Below are 14,746 nucleotides of genomic sequence, written 5' to 3'. Positions count from 1 at the left end.
AGGTTTGACTGGACTTAATGATAGGGACTTTTCCAAAAGTGTTACTAAGAAAACAAACTTTGCAAAAACAAACAAAAAAAGAAACACCCCAAAACCAACACCTCCTCTCAAAAAAAAAAAGAAAAGCAAAAACAGCAACAAACCATGACTTACTTATAGTAAAATAGTTTTTTACAAGACAGCCCATACTAAGTGTGTAAATTCTATTGCAGGAGCTTTCTGTGGTTCATATTGTTCATCTAATTTCTATGTCATTTATAGTTTTTCAAAATCAAACCTGAGTGTGTTGTTCACTAAAGTCAATTAGCAATCATGGGTTTTTTGGTTTTTTTTTTTGGTTTTTTGGTTTTTGGTTGTTTTTTTTTTCTTTTTTTTTTTTTTTTTGCTGAAGCACAAATGTATTTTCTATGAGTCATTAATAAAATCGGCACCAATGGCGATCGCTACAGAAAGCAACTGAAAGGACAAGCAAACGGTTGAATGGTTTTCAGTTCAGCATGTTCGGTTTGGTGTATTACTGAACAAAACTCTTCGTCAGCTCTTGTTGGTTTGGCTTGAGGAAGCTTTGTGCTGGCTGTTTCCCACTTTAGCTTTTTTGCTGAAATGCCCCTAAACAAAAATAAGTCCTGTCCTCATCTGTTGATGTGACGACTCAAATTAACACATGGTTTTTGACTAACCTGAAAGAACTTGCCAGGTGCTAGAGGTTTCCTATTTGCATCTGGCTTTACAAATTTAAGTTTAGGGTTTTAGGTTTAAAAAAAAATTCTTGGAAGTCGTTGATGGCATCTTTACATAAATTTAAATATAGAGTGATCTATTGCCAAAAATACAGTCTTGCCTTTTTTAACCCTTTTTTTTTTTTTAATAAAACCTCTTCCCCCACCCCTCCTGGGGGAGCAGAAATTTTGTAATTGATGTTATTTTTTTCTTCTTTCTTTCATCTTTTTTAGGATGTCTTTTAACATCCTAAATTGTAGATTCAGATTTCCAGTGCTAATCACAACGTGAAAAATCAAAAGGTTGTGCATGCAATAACAGAAGGGGCAGCGTTCTGAAGAGCATCTGCTAAACGTACTGAGTTTTGTGTAAAAATCCCTGGAGTGTTTTATTTCTCAGATAGGTTAGTATGATTTCGTTGAACTGTGCCTCTTTCTACATCACCTCGTAGTGTGTTTTCTCATATAGAAAAGAAAAGGTCCATGGAGGTGCTGCACTTCTCTCACAGTACTGCTTTTTGCAGCTTCTCCTGTTTGGATGTGAAGTTTTTCTTGGTATTGAGGCTAAATTCGTGTGTTCTTTAGAGATCTTATTTTCAGTCACTGACCAATTATCAGACACGTAGTACTTGTGGATGTGTCATTTTGCTACTGCAAAATTCTACACGTTCTTCTACGAAAACCCGAGTGCCAGTTTGTACAACGTTAAAATGAAGCAGGAGTACTTTTTAAGCTAAAAAGTAGGTAAATAGGTTACAAATTGAGTACTCATTAAGCAATTGGACTGTTTTCTTTCCTGAGCAGTCTGTGGAGTGCTGGATTTAACAACAAAGATGTAATGGTCCTTTTTAGAATTAGAAAGTTCTTATTTTAGTCTTACTGACTTCTGAGTGTGCAATTCCTATTCAATTTCTAGTCTTAGTTGACTGACCTTGAAAATAAACACAAATTTGGAAATGCCTGCAGTTCCAGTAGTATCTTCAGTGCAAAATCTCTGTGCATGCTCACATATACATGTGTGCCTAAACCTTTTTACTCTTAATACCTCAGTGCTCATTGTCACAGAGCTGCTTTGGTTCTAGAATCAGTGAAATTGTGCCAGTGTTGTTGTTGCTCAAATACCAGTGAATTTTAGAAATTTTACTTAACTCTCGCTTGTTTCAGCTTTGACAATCTGGAAATCAGAATACTTGCTCTAGTTTTGTTAGCTCTCACTGTATCGGTTTAACTGTAGCCTTTAGTTTCAGGGCCTAAGAGACAGAAATCTAGTTTTGGTGGTTACTCTGTCTGCTGGAACAGAAAGCAGAAAAGTAAATAATGTTTTATTAATTTCTTTTTTTTGTAATCTTAGCACTTTAAAAGAGATGTTTTTAATGGTTTAGGGTATCAGTTAGGATCATCACATGAATGACAGTGAAAAGATTTAGAAAAACGTGTGTGTGTTGGAAGGTTTGTTGTCAGATGTGATTGCTCACTTTCTTTTCTCCATTGGTGATTTAAAAGCAACAACTGGAGAGCAGTAGTGAATGAAGAGATGGGCAGAAGAAAGCTGTGTTCAGCGACTCATTGATCTGGAAGCTTAGATGTGAACTGACGAGTATTCACTGGAGAGCATGGTTTTCTTTTGTGTTGGCATACGGATGGAATATCTTGTTGTCTGAAAACATTCATGTCTTCAGTTTAGTGAAAAAATTGGGTTGATTTTCTGATAATCTGAGAAACTTCAGAGATAAGACACAGTTGACAGAAATGTTTGAATAATTACGTATTAGCACCAGTACTCAATGAAGTCATTCAGTTACTTCATGTACAACTTAAAATAATATTACTGTTCACCAGTTCTTGCAACAGCAAGCTTTTCTCTGTGGTTTGAAAAATGCCATACTTTTGCAGCAAGTAGTTGTGTTGTGACACCTGGATTATTGTGTGTAGTTGGTGTGATACAATACCTGTTCTGAGGTGTTCTGCCCTTCCTTCACCAAACAGTTTTAGGGAACTGTCACTACTAAAGAGCAAGGTGATTCATTTAAAATTAATAAATAAAACCAGGACTTGAAGACAGTGTGACATTTAACTTGTGTTGTGTCTTAATTAACGTGGGATTTGGGACCAGCTCTGGTTACTGCATATACAACCAGATTAAAGCTTCTTGAATGAAATTGCTGACAAGATGATGGGCTGGAGGTTGTTGAAATTTTCACTTGGAGCTGGTCTGCTTGACTGTTAACTATCTTTTGATTTTAGTTTGCTCTGTTTTAGTTGCTGTGTTTCACTAATTGTTGCCTGCCTACATCTTACACTTCGTGGTTTCAGAATGGCGAGTGAACTCTGCTAGGTAACAAGCAGTGTCTGTATCTTTCTTGTGTGCTAATACCCTTTCTAAAATTTGTTCCTATTTACTTGTTCCCTTGACATAAGCTGTTCTGCTGTGAGGGGTCCCTTTCAGACAGTTTGTAGATGTTGTCTATCTGCAAGATATGTGCACAGGAAGGATAGCAATGTCTTGGGGCACAAAAACTTAGGATCATGATAGTAGTTGTGTAGATTGTTGGTTTTTTTTTTTTGTTTTTTAAACAACAGCAACAAGCAGTTCAGTAATTAAGCATTCTTTCTACTGCCAGTGTGTTTTTTAAAATGTGTATCCAGAATGTAAAGCAAAGCTAATCCCTGAAGTCAAACTACAGCTGTCTACACGAAAGCCCTTGGGGCTCATCTGTCAATACCTGCCCCCATACAATCTTTTATAGTTGCAGAATTTCAGGTATACCATCAGGATGAATGATATTTTATTATATTATTGTTTAAACAGTGAGAACCAAAACTTGATGGTAGGGTAGGACCCAACTGCTTGGGTCAAAGTCAGAGTTTAATGCTTTTTTTTTCCCCCTTTGGTGAGAGTTGGGTTAAATAACTGCACAGTACTTCTGAAATGCCACCTCTGTTTCTGAGTTGAGTGCGATCATTTGCTCACAGAGAGGAGTCCATCACCACAGCCTTCCAAAAGCCACCATATATGTGAAGTATATTGGTTAAAATACCAAATTCCGGTAACTTTAAACATCTCCTCTTTGAGAAGCTATGTTATTCAGGCTTGCTTTCTGATGCTGAGCGTTGGTGAGCACAGTAATGAAAGGCGTGCCGGTGCTACTTCACTGGAAGCTATGCTGAAGACCTCCAAGAAGAGGCTCTGGATGAGCCATTCAGTACCATATGTGGTCTGTCATAGGCTAGTTTCATGCCTGCTTGTGGTAGTGGGAACTAGCCAGCCATGACAAATAAAAAAAAAAAGAACATTGTGGCTCTTCAACTTGTGCTGGTACTACTTCTGTTATTAAAGTGAACATGATCTGAAAGCCCCTCTGCACTCAATGTGTGAACAGTGCTCAGCATGTGCCATAGCTTCTAAATCAGCCTGTGCTATCTACGGGAGCAAACCTATACCAGAGGTGTGTGATGTGTGCCAGTGTTAACCTATCTCCTACCTTTAGTTTCCTCCTGTTTTTTGCTCTGGGTGGTAAAGAATTAAAGGCATGAAGTTGCACAGAGATGTGGTGGAAAGAACAACATGTAAACTTACTTTCAGGTCACAGGCCCCGATTTACTGCAATGACTCACTTAAAGATGTCCGAGATGAACCTCTCAGATGTATCGTTCAAGATGATTGTCCGAATTTCCTGTCAAAATATAATTATTAGCCTTAGCTCAGCAGCCTATCGATGGATACATTACTACTGCTACTACATGTTTCTGAGTGAATGTGTCTATGCAAACTGTTGTGCATTGCCTCACGATTGTGAAGCCATCCTGGTGTCCCACAGCAGGCATCCCTCATCCTGATGTGGAGCAGTATAAACTGTCACTTGTTGATGCAGTTCCCTTTGGCAGTGAGCTACTTTGGGTTGTGAACTGCCTTCCTTTCCAGTCTCTCTCCCCTCAACTGTCTTCTGCCATGCAGCTATCCCACAAAGTGCCACATACTGTCACTGTATTGGCACTGTCATTATGGTTCCTTCTCCCTCATCCAGCAGTGCCACATCTCTGTGCTCAGCACCTGTCAGCAAATTCTTCCCTGCTCTGACTCTCTTTCCCAAACCAGAAAGCCTGAACAGAAATGGCCTCACTCTGGCTTGCGGCATGCACCTGGTGGACAGTGAAGGCAGGGATATCTGGTAAAGTATGGAAAGGAAAGATCAGGCTCTCAAAACATTGTGGCTGTGAAGCTAGCTGAAGAAGTTCTGGTACCTGAGAAAATAGCTGGTGCTTTATGGAAGTGATGGTGAAGAGGTGGAGGTGAGGAATCACCACATCATCTCAGATGTGATGGTGGAGTTCATGCATCTTGTACAGGATTAGCAGAATGATGTGTCATGGTGCCAGAGGTCAGGACCACTTAAAAAAGTGATTGTTCTTTTATATGAGATGGCAGGAGAAGCTTTATCAGAGGAGGATTCGGAGTCAGCTGAGTAAAGGCGGCATTAGAGAAGATGCTGCCTCAGGTAGCCATCGCATTTGAGCAGCAAGCTTTTCACACACTGCCCTCCATGTAGGAAATGAAGTGCCTGATAGATGTATTATGTTCTACCTTGTTGGCAAGTGTTACTAGAAGGATCTCTTGTAAATAAGTATTTGATTTTTTTTTTCTGTTTTTTTTTTAATGATTGAGAGTACAAGATTATTTAAAGGGTTTTGCACTGTTACAGAAGGATAAACAAAGGTGCATTTTCTGGTGGACTCTTGTTGTGAGTCCTTGTCTTTACAAGTACGTCTGAATAATTCTCACAACCCTACTTACCTCGGATACTGAAAGACTTGCAGTGAATGGGCTGAAATCTGTGTTCTTGGAAGTTTTGAAAGCGTATCTAGCTGACTTCTTAATTGGAAGTGTTCTTTTTCTTAACGGTCATAGGGGCAAAATGAGCTTTGAAAATAGAATGAGTTAAAATGAACGTTGCCAATGCAAAGCAGTAGTGTATGATTATAGTATTGTTTTAAGTATACCCTGTAACACTTAGAATGCATCAGAAGTGCTTGCCTAACTTTCCTAGTTGATCTTGTAACTTACTAACATACCTGACTAAGAGAGGCTAATTTTGTGGAAGAAAGGTATACATTTTATGAGTGTCCTTCTTGAAATTTCCAAAATAATACAAAATAAATAAAAATGCCCCACAAACATTTTCTTCTTTCAAACGCATTACATTTTGCTTTGTTTGCCAGGTAGGAAAAGAAAAACAATTGTGTGGAATCAAAAGAAATTTCCTATCAGAATTTTAGATTGTAGGCTTTGTTCAGAGAGAGGGAAGGGTGGCCACTTAGTTTTACTAGAAATATATGAAAAATGACATTTTTTGAAGAAAAAAAAGTGTATGCCTTTTTAGTAAAAATGCTTCTATTTGAAATGTCTTGCTACTGGACCTTGGAATAAGCCTGGCTAAGTTATGCGCTGGTGTCTTGGCAACAAGGCAGTTTTAAAACCTGGGTGCATAGAGATGGTCTCTGCTTGTCTAAGCAATGATAAACCTTTTCCGAAAGTCAGCAAGACTGCACCAGCCTACATCATGACTTAAGTAGTGGTAAATGAGTGTATTTAACTTGGATGGTTTTGTCTCATTTCTTCTTCTTTACACAGGGAGTGAAGTACCTCTGCATTCCTGCTGCTGACTCACCCTCACAGAACTTGTAAGTTTTCTTTAAAAATAAAACACTAAGCCCCAGAAATCCCTCTGTGCTGTGCTGCCTGTTCTACAATGATTTAGGAGATCTAATTCTGCTCTCTCACAAATATTACACTAATGTGTTTTTAAAATGCTAAGAAAATACAGTAATGTTTTCTTGCAGCCACTTTGGTTCTGACCCTGCTTTTTGTGTGTAAGGATTGATAGGAGAGTCAGTATATAAATAAGTATATAAACACTCTTTATTAATTTTAGTGTTTCTGAGTGAGTCTGTTCCTAATACATTCCCAGTTTATTCCAGCCATTGTTTTTGTAAACCTTTTTTCCTTGCCTCTTCTTTCTTACTAACTCGGTATGTCTAGCCGTTGAAGAAAGGGAACCTATTTGAAAGAGCTGTGAAGTTTGGTGCTTCAGGGGTTTAATTGAATTCCTCACACAGTGCCTTAGAGATGAAGTATCAGTATGCAAACTGCTCCTGTGACTGTGTGCTCTGGATGACTCGCACTGCCTCTGAAGGCCCCACTGCTCTTATTAGCAGACCGGCGTGGCAGGGAATTTGTCTGCACTGGGGTGATTCTTGCCTTGGAGATGTGTGTACAGAAACTATTGTGTGCCAGCCTCAGTTTTTTTTACCACTGCTCACATTCATGCAGTGCTGGTTAACTTGACCTTGGTTTTAATGTTTTGAACCATTGAATTGAAGATGCCTAGCAAATCTCGATTCCAAAGAGAAATCAAAACAGATTTTTCTAAGACAACTTGGATGGTGACCAACTTTTTCCTCTAGAGCTCAGTGTTTATGTTGGGGAGAGATGAGGGGGGTTTCAGCCACATCCTGCCAGAAAGTTTGGTAGAGAAATAAGTACTTGAAAGAGGCCTGGTACGTACGGAAGGAAACGCAGCACTGCTTTTCTCTCATGTCACAGCAGTATTCCGGCTGATGCTTTCGGTGAATATTTTTAGAGTATATGTTTCTCATACCCTAGAAAGATTCCAGTGTGACACTTGGTATCTATTGGTTTGCCTTCTCATTCTGATGTGTTTCTGTCGAAATTGTAAATAAATAAAATTCCTGTTCCAGAACTCCAATTTTCAACACAGGTCTGTAATGAGCAGTCAGATAGTTAACTGCCTTTGTCGAGCACAACCAGCCACGTTTGTGGCCTTGATATTTCAACATAAATTTTAAAATTCAATCCTTTTGTATAGGAGAAAAAATGAGATTAGAGAAGAATATTCACATCTCATATTGTTTGTTGGTATTCTGAGATTTGTCGCATTTCAGAAAATATTTTCCAGGTCTGTTTCATTTGTAGAGATCAAGATCATTTCAGGAATGGAAGTAAAGGGACCAGCATTTCTGATGATGTTGATCATTGTCCTGCTTAGTCCTTCCCTCACTGTTGAGTATCAAGGAGTTGTATTGAAAAACCACCCCCAGCACTTCAACTGTCTGGCATGGTACCAAAGCTGTTAAAGCTTCAGTAAGAAGATACAATATTTGCATGAGTATTGTTTCTGTTGTGCTGAAGGCGTCTGCAATTCTTGCTTTGGTGTCAGGTGGTTGCAGGCAAACGTCATTACTTCTAATACTGAGACATTTTATCACTTAAAATAAAACTTGATGAGTAACTGATTTTTCTTTTTTCGCTTTATAGAGTGCAGAAATTGAAGTAAAGTCAAATCATGATGCCCACAAGCAGTATTTTTGCTTGCTGTGCACAGGGAGTCCTCTGAAAGCAAGAGGAAATGGTTTTTCTTCAGACTTAGAGGCTATGACAGTCTTATCTAGGAGAGAGTAGCTGCACTATGTGCACCCTCTGTTTAGAGAATGCAACTGAGGAACAGGAAAGGGAGTATGTCTCTCTGCAACATCCTTACATATTTACTTAGTTCTCTGGAAAGACACTAGGGAGGTCTCAGGAAAAAAATACAGCACCATTTTGTGTTGCAGGTGCTTGTGTTTTCTTAACAATTAGAGTAGTGCAACTGCCTGGATGCATGCTTCTGTCTAACCTGTCTGGCCCAATGACAGGTTTGTTAGAAGTTTCTGAAACTTGGTTGCTATTTTCCAGTTGCTGTAGATTGAAAGTGTCCAACTGAAGGCCGTTACTCATTATTCATGAACGTATCCAGAGAAGGGCAACGAAACTGGTGAGGGGTCTGGAGCACAAGTGTTATGAGGAGGGGCTGAGGGAGCTGGGATTGTTCAGTCTAGAGAAGAGGAGGCTCAGGGGAGACATCACTGCACTGTACAACTTCTGAAGGGAGGCTGGGTGAAGAGGGGTTTGGCCTCTTCTCCCAGGCAACAAACAGGACCAGGGGAAATGGCCGCAAGTTGCATCAGAGGAGGTTTAGGTTAGACGTGAGGAAAAACTCTCTCAGCGAGTGGTCAGGCACTGCAATGGCTGCCCAGGCAGGTGGTGGAGCCGCCGTCCCTGGCAGTGTTCAGGAGTCTGGGTGAGGAGCTGCGAGATGTGGGTTAGAGCTTGTGGTAGCTGTGGTAATGGGAGGATGGTTGGACTAGATGATCTTGTAGGTCCTTTCCAACCTTGTGATTCTATGATTCATTGAATTTTGGATCTGTAAGCTCCCAATTCACTTCAGCTGAGTTTTTGTGAGGTGAACTTTGGTTTCTTGTGTGTAATACACATTTACTTGTTGTAAGTTTGTTTAGTGGATATCTTCCTTAAAGGGATGAATTGCCAGTGAAATACAATAGGGGTTCCCCTGTTAATGTGCTAATGCTCACCAGAGCTGCTCAAAAGCTTCTCTCTGCTCCTGTGTTTTTCCCCTACCTAGTATAGGAATGAAGCAGTTGCTTTTGAGATCTGAGGTGCTTCCTCAGAGTCAAATGCATGTTTTCCTGGACAATGAGAATTTTGTCTTGGGCCACTGACTTCCTCAGAAATGTCATGTCCTACAGAACCTGTTACTAAAAATGTATTCTCTAGAAATCTAATCTTCTGTTTCTGAGTTGTTCTAGCTAATTGTCTTAGGCTATGTGTTTCTAAGGAACTAACATCCAACTGTCAGGCCATTAATGGTGACAATACAGAAGCCTCTTACGAAAACAAATTTAGGTGGATCTTTGCATTTAGGCTGCCAAAGGAAAGAGACATCAAGATACTTCTTTTTATCTGTTTTTGCATGCATTGCTTTTAATCTTTATAGTTATTTGCAGAAGGCTGACTAGCAATTGTGATATTTAGAGCTGGTATCATAACTCAGCCTTCTGGCAAGTTTTGGATTATCTGGTTAGCCAGTGCGTAAGCTTAGACAACTTTCACATCCTGTTGGTGGGGGCACTGTGCTAGTTCTTCTCCCTGTGGTGTTTTTCATCCCGAAGATGATGCAGTTCATTACCCAGGTTTAAGCTTACCCAGGTGTAAGCTTGGAGATGTAAAAGTCGAGTTATCACATAATGAATTGTCTTGAAGTAGCTGATTGTTCTAACAAACAGGTTAACATTCAATGCATGTGTCAAGTGCTTTCCTGTTACAGATGATAATCAGTGATTTTGCAATTAATGTAAGATTTGCCAAATTTCTGTTTGAGGCACTTTCCACTTGTTCCTTATCTTGTTTTCTATATTAAAAAAAAACAAAAAAAAAGTTTATCATAACTTTGATATCAAACCGTGTTTACTGGAACCAGCAAAGACCATGTACTGCTGGAAAAGTACATTTTTCCTTTTCTGTGACTCCAGGTGAGGAGGGATTGTCATTCTACAGAGCAGCTCTGGCTCAAAGCTTGGTTATTTCTCTTCTCATTTTCATAAATGCCTGTTGATAGTTAACAGTGAATCAGCAGACTGAGTGTCAGCAGTAAGGAAGGACAAATTAAACTGAGTACATGGACCTCACAGATAGCTATATTTAGTACCTTATAAAGATGCTGTGCTCATTCACAGATACTTTTCAAACCAAAGCATTGAAGTGTTTAACCAAAACTTGTGCCTAGACCATTGAAGTGAATTCAGTGATGCTTGGAGCTTCTCTGTTAGCCCTGTTCTCTAGAGAAGACGGAAGATGGCTCTATGAGGTAGGGATGTTGTCAGTCCAGCCCTAACCAAGTTTTGTCTGATCAAAACCAATTACTCTTGGACATGCACTCCTTCGCTATATAGTAGCAGTGCTTCTTGCACACACAGTGCAAACTCTTATTTGTCCTCTTGAGTTGCCTATGTGAAGCTGCTTGTGCTCCACAGGCAGGCCTGAATGTCGTGATGTGTTGCAGCTCAGCCAGTGGAAATGTCTTGGAACAGTGGTCTGAGCATAGAAAGGCTTCCTCACTCTTCTTCATTCATCTCGCGTTCTTGATCAGTTTATTGAGAAATAAAGAATCCCAAGTTTACATGCTGCCCTAAAACTTAAGGCTACGTCATGCCTTCAAGTTTTTAAGTCACTCAGGTTTCTTCTGGCAGTCTTCCACTGTGTATCCAGTGAAACAAGACTTGCCTTGAAGAAAGAGTCACGGGCTTTATGATTCCTCTTTTTGGGTATGTCAGTTTAGACTTCATCACCTCTGTAATTTCCACAGGCACCCTTGCATTACTGTTGCCCTCCTCCAGCTCTTAGTGTCTGTAATATCTGCAGCTGCTCTGTTGGGCAGGAAGGGAAGTTTCCTCTTATGTGGGCATTCCTGATTTTTTTGTGGCTGCTGGTGCTGGGTTGAGGTTTTTTCTACTCACCCTTGTGGTGTAATATATGTGTAGAGTGGGGAAACATCTTGAGTATAGGACGTTGTGTTTCACGGGTGTTAAGTGCAGTGTTCATCTTTGCCAGGAAGCCTGGTATTAAGTACCTCTTAAGAAGCAGTTTCTGTGCTGCGCACACTGCTGCTGCTTGTAAGCCTAAAGTGCAGGAGCACTCAGAGGCTACAGAAAAATCTAGCTGAGTTGAGCCAAGAGGTGCTGCTGGCTTCTGTGGTAGGTTGTAGGCAACCCATGAGCTTTGCAGCCTGAAAGGCAGAGGCAGGGTGAGCACCCTGGGGCTGAGATGCAAAGAGGTGCAGTTGCAGGCTTGCTGTGAGATGACTGCAGTCGGCTGCTCAGCTGTTGGAAGCTGTCAGTTCCTTTCCTTCAGGCTTGCATCACTTAAGATGAGGGGGCACAGAGAATTTTTTCTTACCAGGGCTAAAAGGGGAAGATTTCACGTTGCAAAGACTTACAACGTTTATGTGTGTACTAGTGAATGGTTTGGTGTAGGATGATGTAAAGTCAAAGTTAAGCTGCAGTTTGGGTAGCAGGATGCTGCTTTGTGAGAGGCTGTGTACTTTGAGTATTGCTCATATAGCTGCAGTCTGTTTCACCTAACATGTAAGTCACTCAAGGAGATGTGAGGCCAAGTTACCAGAGGAATAAAACACAAACTGAAACACAGACTCAATGTTCATCAGAATGAAGTGTTTGCCAATGTTTATCACACCGTAGTGCCTAAGATACCTGTTCCTCCTTCAGGTAGCACAGTGAATAACTATGCCAAGTGAATTTTGGGTTTCACTGGTAGATGCTAAGTTTTACACTGCAAGTCCTCTGATCTCTTTGAAACTCTAGAAACAGGATTAAGTGAGCTTTCAGATGCATTTCTTTCTAAGTAGCGATTTTACTAAACACAGCACTTTCTTCACTCTCTTTCTGCTTCTGTTTTCAGGGCAAGGCATTTCAGAGAGAGCATCAAATTTATTCATGAGTGCCGACTTACAGGTGAAGGCTGCCTAGTTCATTGGTATGTATAACACTGGCTAAAGAAACTAATTAAGGGTTTCTATGCCTTGTATGCTCATCTTCACTCAAGGTGGGCAGTACAGGGTTCTCCCTTGGACAAGAAAACCACATTGCTTTATTAAAATGATGTTTCTATCTGTTATGCTGATAGCATGCTGCTGGCTTTCTTTTTCTGATCTGTATGGCCAGAAAAACAGTATTTTGGGCTAAGTGGGAGTCGTCTTCTCTGGTGATATTCAGAGCTCACATGGAGGCTTTCCTGCTCTGTGGGGAATCTGCTTTAGCAAGGTATTGGACTCTATGATCTCCAGAGATCCATTCCAGCCCCTACAATTCTGTGATTCATCAGCTTTATGATAAGTTAGCACTTGTCTCATCTGCTGCAAAATCCACCTGAACTGAAGTATTGTCATCATTTGAAGAGTCTCAGAAGACACACAAATGTTACTAAAGCCTGATGTAGCTAAGGCTTTCGAGCTGCTTGGCTGGGCAGCTGCCTGGAGGAGGAGCTCCTCAAGGAGCTTGAGAAATTCTTGGCCTTCTCTCCAAATCAAGCCTTTTTACAGGTCTTTCCTAACAAAATAATAATAAAATCTTTGACTAGAGCTTTTATTTATTTGTGGTTGTTAATCATTGTTTTCCTAAAGATTTCCATAATCCTAATAATCAATTTCTATAAACAGCTATTTTGATGACTTCAGTGATTTGTTATTAAAAAAATAAAAAGCCCTCTGAAAATAAATTGATATATTTATTTATTTTGACTGCTGAAGCATTCAAAAGTTGCATTTCTTAATAGCGAGTCTCTGATTGGAGAGATGCTGCTGGGACTATAAAGAGTAAAAAAAGGATTTTCCACCCTGGGTTTTTTCTTGCTCCCTGCTATTGGTTGTAGTCTGTGCTGCACGTTCAAGTGGCATATCTGAGTCTGTGTCTGGAATCTGTCATCTCATGATCTGAGCACTTATATATGGGCTCTGAGCATAAATCTTCAATTTGTTATTGACTCGTGGCAGGGTGTGGACGAGTCATTTGGTCAGTCTCTGTATGTAAAATGCATAATTTGTCTGAATCCTGGTGGTGATAAAAAGTGTGTATTTATATTTGTGGCATCCTTCAAGAACATAAGATGGCTTGGAAATGTCTGGTGAAAGAATTTGATATAAATGCAGCACTAGCTCATTATACATACTTGTGATAGTAAGAGTTAGGAGTTTTTCCAGAGCAGGGAAACCAGTACTAGGGAATGATTCTTACTTTATCCCAGCGTCTCAGGAAACTGGAGTCCTGAGAACCTAAGTTATGCAGTGCATGGAGAACAGAAAGAGGAAAAGAGCTCAAACAATCGAACCTGTGCATTTTAACAGTTCAGTTAATTGCAGAACCTGTAAAATGGAGCTTTTATTCATGATGAGGAGGAGGGAGCAGTCTTATTTTAGTGCTTTCATCTGTATAGGCAAAAGACTGGGTGACTTATTTAGCTCATTCAAAATCAAATTTAACTTAGAAGTGTACGCTCTCCTCCCCTTTTGTGAACACTTTATGTTTATTCCTTCCTTTCTAATCTCATATGAATTATCATTCAGGACCCACTTTTTCAAACTTGTTACAGATTTGTTCTGATTCATTTGAAAAAGCAGTACCAAAACCCCCTTAGCTCCAATACAGTAGTATTTATTGTGGCAGTTAACACAGCAAACCTGCTGTGGCGTTGGTTGGGAAGTGGTGCTTTTAACTGTAATTGAAGCAGAGCAGTACTTCATCTATTTCTTGCACCTCGTTTTTCATGCAGCCTTGCAGGTGTCTCTAGGAGTGTAACGTTGGTGGTTGCGTACATCATGACCATCACAGACTTTGGCTGGGAAGATGCACTGTCTGTTGTCAGAGCAGCGAGATCCTGTGCCAATCCTAACATGGGCTTCCAGAGACAGCTACAGGACTTTGAAAAGCACGATGTTGATCAGGTATAACCTACAAACAAATGAAATGAGAAACAGAACTCTGAGTTGGTTGATGGGGCTACTTGTCACTGTTCTGAGGCCTGCCTGGTCTGCCTGACTCCTTGGGCTTGCTTTGTGGAAATGACTTCTTTGGTAAGCCTGCTACACTGGGGAGGTGCAGGTAGAACTGAAAGTATCAAGGAATATATGGGATGGGAGTGAAGATGAAGCATAACATCCACATACACCTGCCCAGCTGTGCTCTCAATCCAGTGATCCTCATTGTACTGAAGACATAATACAACATTTAAGCCTTTAGAGAGAGAAGATACAAAGGTGAAGTGCTCAGAATACAGCAGCAAAACCAACTTTTAGTTGGTATAAAGTATAAAAATATTCTTTTCCCTTGCATTCATTTGAATTAGTAATTAGGGAAGAAATCATAATCAGAAATCTGCTACCTGTAAATGAATTTAGGTTATCATTATGATCTATGTCCTCTGCCAGCAATACCTTCTGTAACTGAGACTTAATAAACATTTAAATGTGGAGAACGGTCTCAAAAATTTTTCTTATTTCCTAGCCTTTTAAGGCTTTGTAGGCTAGGATAATTAAGGAAACAATAGGACTGCAAAGTGATTATCGTAAAATGAGTTTCTTACACCTAAAAACAACATTCTATGC

The 14,746-nt window shown here is 40.0% G+C and overlaps 1 protein-coding gene across 1 annotated transcript in view; it reads left to right on the top strand.

Moving 5' to 3' along the window:
• The window catches only part of DUSP22 (dual specificity phosphatase 22), a 42,033-nt gene that overhangs the window by 21,526 nt on the left and 5,761 nt on the right, over positions 1 to 14,746 (top strand). Inside the window, exons 4-6 of the mRNA XM_048938971.1 lie at positions 6,349 to 6,398; positions 12,049 to 12,123; positions 13,915 to 14,086. Coding sequence (XP_048794928.1) covers positions 6,349 to 6,398; positions 12,049 to 12,123; positions 13,915 to 14,086 — 297 coding nt within the window. The remainder of the gene's footprint in view (positions 1 to 6,348; positions 6,399 to 12,048; positions 12,124 to 13,914; positions 14,087 to 14,746) is intronic.

Source organism: Lagopus muta, chromosome 3, assembly GCF_023343835.1.
Source record: "Lagopus muta isolate bLagMut1 chromosome 3, bLagMut1 primary, whole genome shotgun sequence".
NCBI lineage: Eukaryota > Metazoa > Chordata > Aves > Galliformes > Phasianidae > Lagopus > Lagopus muta.
The sequence above is the reverse complement of the archived record's forward strand: the minus strand, read 5'-3'. Positions and strand labels throughout refer to the sequence as shown.